The following is a 7,440-nucleotide window of genomic DNA, read 5'->3' as shown; positions in this document are numbered from 1 at the left end:
GCTTTCTATTTTATTCCATTGATCAATATTTCTGTCTTTGTGCCAGTACCATACTGTCTTGATAACTGTGGCTTTGTAGTAGAGCCTGAAGTCAGGTAGGTTGATTCCTCCAGTTCCTAGATGTCCATCAGCAGATGAATGGATAAGAAAGCTGTGGTACATATACACAATGGAGTATTACTCAGCCATTAAAAAGAATACATTTGAATCAGTTCTAATGAGGTGGATGAAACTGGAGCCTATTATACAGAGTGAAGTAAGCCAGAAGGAAAAACATAAATACAGTATACTAACGCATATATATGGAATTTAGAAAGATGGTAACAATAACCCGGTGTACGAGACAGCAAAAGAGACACTGATGTATAGAACAGTCTTACGGACTCTGTGGGAGAGGGAGAGGGTGGGAAGATTTGGGAGAATAGCATTGAAACATGTAAAATATCATGTATGAAACGAGTTGCCAGTCCAGGTTCGATGCACGATACTGGATGCTTGGGGCTAGTGCACTGGGATGACCCAGAGGGATGGTATGGGGAGGGAGGAGGGAGGAGGGTTCAGGATGGGGAACACATGTATACCTGTGGCAGATTCATTTTGATATTTGGCAAAACTAATACAATTATGTAAAGTTTAAAAATAAAATAAAATTTAAAAAAAAATAAATTATACATTAAAATAAATAAATAAATAAAATTGGAGAAATCAGATTGGGACTTTATTCTTTAACCTTGACTATTAGTTGCCTGGGTGAATATAATCATCAACTGTAGCATCTGGGCTCTAAATTTTATGGCTTCTGTCTTTCCTTTTTCATTTACTACAGATTTGGAACCACAATACCCTTTTTTGGCATCTTCATCAATCTACAACACTTTGGGAGCAACATATTCCTGTTCCAGGTCATCTTTGGAGCTCTCACGGGCTTAACCCGATGTCTTATACCTCCAGTATTGAATCACATGGGCCGTCGACCAACCCAGACGCTTTTCATGTTCCTGGTGGGACTTTCCATTTTGGTCAACACGTTTGTGCCCCAAGGTGAGAGAAGACTGGGCTCTGGGGAAATGAAGGGTCTTTTTCTACTCCTTCAGGGACTGCAATTGATCACACTTGTTGGAAGCCAGGATTAAAGAGAGATCCTAATTAAGGGCTAAGTATTCCCTCAAACCAATATGATTGTTAATGAGAAATTCTGCTAATAAGTTGTTGAGAAATGAGTCACATGTTGAGGGATAAATCAGGCATCTGTTTATATTCACTCCATTATGGAAATGTTGGAAACTAGTGCCATTTATTTCAGACAGTTTCTCCAGAACAGCAATTGTTCACTTTCTCTTCACTCATTCACTCTTTTTGGCTTCCCTGATGGCTCAATGGTAAAGAATCTGTCTGACAAAGCAGGAGCCACAGGAGATGCAGGTTCAATCCCTGGGCCAGGAAGATCCCCTGGAGGATGAAATGGCCACCCATTCCAATATTCTTGCCTGGGAAATCCCATGTACAGAGGAGCCTGGCAGTCTACAGATCTGTGGGGTCGCAAGGAGTCGGACATGACTGAGCACACATACACTCATTCACTCTTTTAATAACAAACATGGAAGGGCAAGGTCTTGCAATTATATTCCAGGCGAGGACACGATATGGTCGCCCACTCTGGGCTCCTCATTGCCAGCTTTGATGACTGGTCTACTTCCCCATATCTATGTATCCACATGTGACTGTGTGGTTAAGTCACCATAACTATATCTCTTGCTTATGGAAGTCTTCCAGGAAATGGAAAAAAAAAAATTCCTCTTTACGTAGTGAAAGAGTGTAGAGCAGGAAGAGGAAACCCTTGTCAATTCCCTGTTAGATTACTTCATATGTTAATAGAATGATGTTATGTAATGACTAGGAGAAACTTAGTGAGCACAATGTTTTGCCATCTCCCAATGCAGAAATGTGCTTTACATCCTCATAGACTGGTGAACTCTGCTCCTCAGAATATCATTAATGATGCAGGCTTACTGCCTTACAGTAAAGTTTGTTTCCAATATTATATAGCTATAATTATATTTCTTTTTATATTGCTCAGAAAACTGATTCTTTGAACATTTGAACGTAGGGAACAAGTGTTTCCCTAATTTTGAATTGGGACTTCTCAGATGGCTCTATGGTAAAGAACTTGCTTGTGAATGCAGAAGATGTGGGTTCTATCCCTGGGTCAGGAACATCCCCTGAAGAAGCAGATGGCAGATGGCAATACTCCAGTATTCTTGCCTGGAAAATCCCATGGATGGAGGAGCCTGGAGGGGCTATAGTCCTTGGGATTACAAAAGAGTCAGACATGACTTTGCAACTAAACAACAGCAACAAATTTTGACTTATTTTTATTTCCTAGTAGGTTTCCATTCTTCCATTTTCTCCTAGTAGGTTTCCTTCCATTCAAAACTAAAATTGATCTAGATCTAGATCTTCTGCCTGTTCTTTCAGAGATTAATCCTGTCCTTCTAGTACTCTCTGGTGTCATGCTTACCCCATGGCGATGCTGTATCTGCTCTAGGTTGACTGACTCATTTGGGTTTACCTGGGACTTTGGTTTACCTGGGACTTTTCTGATTTTATCAATGAAAGTCTCACCTTATTAAAATCTGCTAATTCCCAGGTACACCAGGATGACTGATAACTTTAAATTCTGCATTTTAATCATAAAGTCCTCAAAGTTAGAGATGAGCCTTAGATTTAGGGATTGACTGCATGATGGTTCTACCTTCTACCATTAGGATATAACAAGTACTGGACTGAATAAGTAAAAGAAAATTTCTGCCAGATTCATTTTTTCTTCTGCTTCTCCAGTAAATCTCACCTACTTGAAGAGATTTGCTGCAATCAATCCAGATACTTTTATGTACTTTTTACCACCTATATTTATAATTTTACATTTTTCATTTGTTCAGCCACCCCATGATCACTGCCACATACAATTTTCTACAACTTATTTCAAACATACAGGTAAAGCAGTAGGGTTTTTCCCCCTTGACTAAATTTGGTGGATGCTGATTCCTTCCACATAGTTATTTAATCTCTCTGATTTTCTTGTCTCCAGAAATGCAGACCGTGCGTGTGACTTTGGCAAGTGTGGGAATGGGCTGTGTTGCTGCCTCTAACACCAGTATTTCTGTCCACTTTGTTGAACTCCTCCCCACTCTTGTCAGGTATATGAGTTTATGAATGTTCTGCCACCACCCAAAAAAGTACTTTCCCAGCTAACTGATGGTTGTTGTGGGAATAAGCATAATAGGAAATGTTAACTATAAAGCAATTGTTTTTAACTGTACTAGTGATACGCTAACAGCAATTATAGTCACAGTTTATTGAAAAAGCAGATTTGGGGCCATGCACTGTCCTAAGCAATACTTCAGTGCTTCATTTCATTAACCTTTTGGGCCATTTGTTAGAATAGGTCAAGTGTGTAATGTTCTGTTTAATGATGACAATGGGTCTTTCACACTTTGACCCTGACAAAGACAGCTGGAAAATTACAGAGCAAATTGCAAAAATAAGTGTTTGTCATCAAACCCAAGTATTTAATATTTGTCTTTTATTGTCTTCCATAATCATGTCAAAATAATAGATCATAAATTACAAGTGAAGATTTTTACTGAATTATTACAAAAATTATTACTTATCATTTAGAGCAAGAGCTGCAGGCATAGATATGATGGCTAGTAGGTGTGGGGCAGCACTGGCTCCCCTGCTGATGACCCTAGTGGTGTATCTACCCACTCTGCCCTGGATCATCTATGGAGTGTGTCCCATCATTGCTAGTCTTCTCGTCCTTCTCCAACCTGAAACCAGACATCTGCCTCTGCCTGACACCATCCAGGATGTGGAAAATAAGTGAGTAACCTGCTCCCACCCCCTGGAAGAGACTATGTGCTTTGAATCTGTAGGTGAGAAAGGCAACACAATGTGTGGGTCCTTCAGATCACTGAGCCTTGCCAGGGATACTTCCATGTCAAATCATTGCCTTCACAAGAGACAGGGTCATTTCTACCCACTGTGTGTTCCAGTCTAGACTGCAGAGATTCCCTCTTCCCTGTTCTTATTGATAGTTTTAGTGCTGAAGTGATGGTAATTATCTCTGTTGTGAGGGCACATTCTACTTGCCCTCATGAGAGACACACATTCCTGATGGTGCTTCATGGTCCTCAGATCCATAAAAGCCTAGTATGTGAAAGGGAAACAAACATGAAGGAATAATTTAGGAAAATCACATAGAGTTAATGATTCTCTTTGAAAAGATAATTAATATTATGTATGTGCCCGTAAGAGTCAGACAATTTGCTGCCACAAGTAATGGAAAGATTGGTACAGGGAAAATAGAAACTTACAAAATATATTTAAAAATAAGAAAAATGGTATATTAGTGACCTGGCACCCATAATCATGGTTCACAAAGTCAGTTACTTAACAGAAATGATTGCCTCACAGTTATCTAGCTTTTAAATCTGAGCTCAAGTTGTTGGCAGGTTCATGCCCCATCTGTAGCCTTTAGGGAAGGGTCTGTTCCAGGTCTCTCCTGGTTTCTCGTAGCTCCTTTGCTTGTGGCAGCATAACTCCAATCTATACATGACACCTCCCTGGCACACCACTATGCCCAAATATTCCTTTTGAATAAAGACACTAATCATGTTGGATTAAGGGCCCATTCTAGTCCAATATAACCTCATCTTAATTAATTTTATATGTGACATTCTTGTTTCCAAATATGGCAATCTCACATTCTGAGATGCTGAGAGTTATGATCTCAGTGTATGAATTTTGTGAAAGACATAATTCAACCCACAGCAGATGGGGAGTGCCCTTAGATTTTCAGTTCGCCTCTTGGCTTTCCAAAGGTGTTGTTGGTCAGAGGTCTAAACAGACCCAAGTGAGAGTAGCAATTTTCAAACTGCTTTCTTGGGTTTGCACAGTCTGCAGAGCCTTTTCCAGAATGAGTGTCAACCCTATGGATTTTATTGGATTATAAGAAGTTGATGGGGCTGGTGCACTGGGATGACCCAGAGGGATGGTGTGGGGAAGGAGGTGGGAGGTGGGGTTCAGGACTGGGAACACGTGTACATCCGTGATGGATGCATGTGGATGTATGGCAAAACCAACACAATATTGTAAAGTTAAAAAAAAAAAAAAGAAGTTGATGGTTAGAAGTTCAGTTTGTACTTGTGCAGGGAGGGCACCTGAACTTATTTTCATGTTTTTCTCTTTTTTAATGTTTATTTTTATTTGCTAATTGGCTGGTTGATTTGTTGTTTCTATTTTGTTTCTCCAGGAAACAATTCTCAAGAAAAGTAAATGAGGAAGATTTCTGCATAAAAGTGACAAAATTTTAAAGGAGATTTTATGACTGACCAGGGAGGAAAGGAAAGATATGAACAACAAAACTTGGAGTTTTCCTTTATATCTACACAGTAGCAAGTAAATATACTGGAAAATTGAATCTAATTTATAATTATTGCCTTAGTATTCACTTAAACATATAATTTCTTGGTACATGTTCCATGAGCAGTTCAATATTTAGGGAAAGTAGTTGAAAAAGTTTAAGATCTATCAATAAATTATTAATAGACAAAATAATTCAGAAGCAGAGGAATGTCATGGAATTAGTATGTGACTACTTGATGTGTGGAATTCAGAAGCAAAAGAATATCATGGAATTAGTATATGACTGCTTTATGTGTGGGACAGCATATGGTGAACTGTCCATAAGTGTGCAGAACAATATATGATATGAAACCAAACATCAAAAGAAATCCAGAAACAGATACTAATATATATATGTGTGTGTATATATATATACACTTAAGACATGATACATTAAACATCATAAATCTCTCCAAATAGAAGGATTATGTGATATGTAGAAATACATTCATTGAAATAAGAATGTTGACCTTCTAATGGTGAAATTTTAAATGATTATTACTTTCTCTTTGCAATTTTTTCCCTTCATATTTTCAATAATTAATATATGTAATTTAAAATTCTTTTAAGTTATCAACATTGAATGGCAAATATAGAATATGAAATTTTTAAAATGTGTATGTATTAAATATAATCACTGCAAATTAAAAGTTACATTCTTAGTGTCATGGCTAATTAATAAGAAAAGCTTTTCTAATTAATAGTAATTATTAAAAGACAAATAGTAATTAATAAAAGACAAATCCAGTTTGAAATATACGTTTTCATTTTTAAAAAGGCAGATGTAACAAATTATTGTCTCATTTTGGGTGAGGGCATACAGTGATGGGCATTCATAAATGTGAAAACATGCTATAATTTAAGAAATCAAACATGTTATAGGCTGTTGAAAACAATTGGCATTTTATTCAGAGTTTTATTCCAAAACTGAACCAGGAATAAACAGACAATCTTAAAAGACCTGTCACAAGCACAGAAATCAAACCTGTATTAAAAAATCTTCCAACAAACAAAAGCCCAGGACCAGATGGCTTCACAGGTGAATTCTACCAAAAATTTAGAGAACTAACACCTATCCTATTCAAACTCTTCCAGAAAATTGCAGAGGAAGGTAAACTGCCAAACACATTCTATGAGGCCACCATCACCCTAATACCAAAACCAGACAAAGATGCTACAAAAAAAGAAAACTACAGGCCAACATCACTGATGAACATAGATGCAGACATGATCCTCTACATAGAAAACCCTAAAAACTCCACTAGAAAATAACTAGAACTAATCAATGACTATAGTAAAGTTGCAGGATATAAAATCAACACACAGAAATCCCTTGCAGTCCTATACACTAATAATGAGAAAACAGAAAGAGAAATTAAGGAAACAATTCCATTCACCATTGCAATGGAAAGAATAAAATACTTAGGAATATATCTACCTAAAGAAACTAAAGACCTATATACAGAAAACTATAAAACACTGGTGAAAGAAATCAAAGAGGACACTAATAGATGGAGAAATATACCATGTTCATGGATTGGAAGGATCAATATAGTGAAAATGAGTATACTACCCAAAGCAATTTATAGATTCAATGCAATCCCTATCAAGCTACCAACAATATTCTTCACAGAGCTAGAACAAATAATTTCACAATTTGTATGGAAATACAAAAAACCTCGAATAGCCAAAGCGATCATGAGAAAGAAGAATGGAACTGGAGGAATCAACCTACCTGACTTCAGGCTCTACTACAAAGCCACAGTTATCAAGACAGTATGGTACTGGCACAAAGACAGAAATATAGATCAATGGAACAAAATAGAAAGCCCAGAGATAAATCCACGCACATATGGACACCTTATCTTTGACAAAGGAGGCAAGACTATACAATGGATTAAAGACAATCTCTTTAACAAGTGGTGCTGGGAAATCTGGTCAACCACTTGTAAAAGAATGAAACTAGATCACTTT

General features: G+C 37.4%; 1 protein-coding gene across 2 annotated transcripts in view; it reads left to right on the top strand.

Annotated features, from left to right (window-relative positions):
- The window catches only part of LOC104998660 (solute carrier family 22 member 10-like), a 25,774-nt gene extending 19,537 nt beyond the window's left edge, over positions 1–6,237 (top strand). For both annotated transcript variants that reach the window (XM_010853960.1, XM_010853961.1), the window contains exons 7-10: positions 827–1,041; positions 3,089–3,197; positions 3,679–3,882; positions 5,315–6,237. In XM_010853960.1, the coding sequence (XP_010852262.1) occupies positions 827–1,041; positions 3,089–3,197; positions 3,679–3,882; positions 5,315–5,375 (589 nt within the window). In that variant the 3' untranslated portion in view covers positions 5,376–6,237. The remainder of the gene's footprint in view (positions 1–826; positions 1,042–3,088; positions 3,198–3,678; positions 3,883–5,314) is intronic.
- Positions 6,238–7,440: the final 1,203 nt, after the last annotated feature.

The sequence above is a fragment of the Bison bison genome, unplaced genomic scaffold (assembly GCF_000754665.1).
Source record: "Bison bison bison isolate TAMUID 2011002044 unplaced genomic scaffold, Bison_UMD1.0 scf7180017864334, whole genome shotgun sequence".
In the NCBI taxonomy this organism is placed as follows: domain Eukaryota; kingdom Metazoa; phylum Chordata; class Mammalia; order Artiodactyla; family Bovidae; genus Bison; species Bison bison.
Note: the sequence above shows the minus strand (reverse complement) of the source record. Positions and strands in the feature narration are given on the sequence as shown.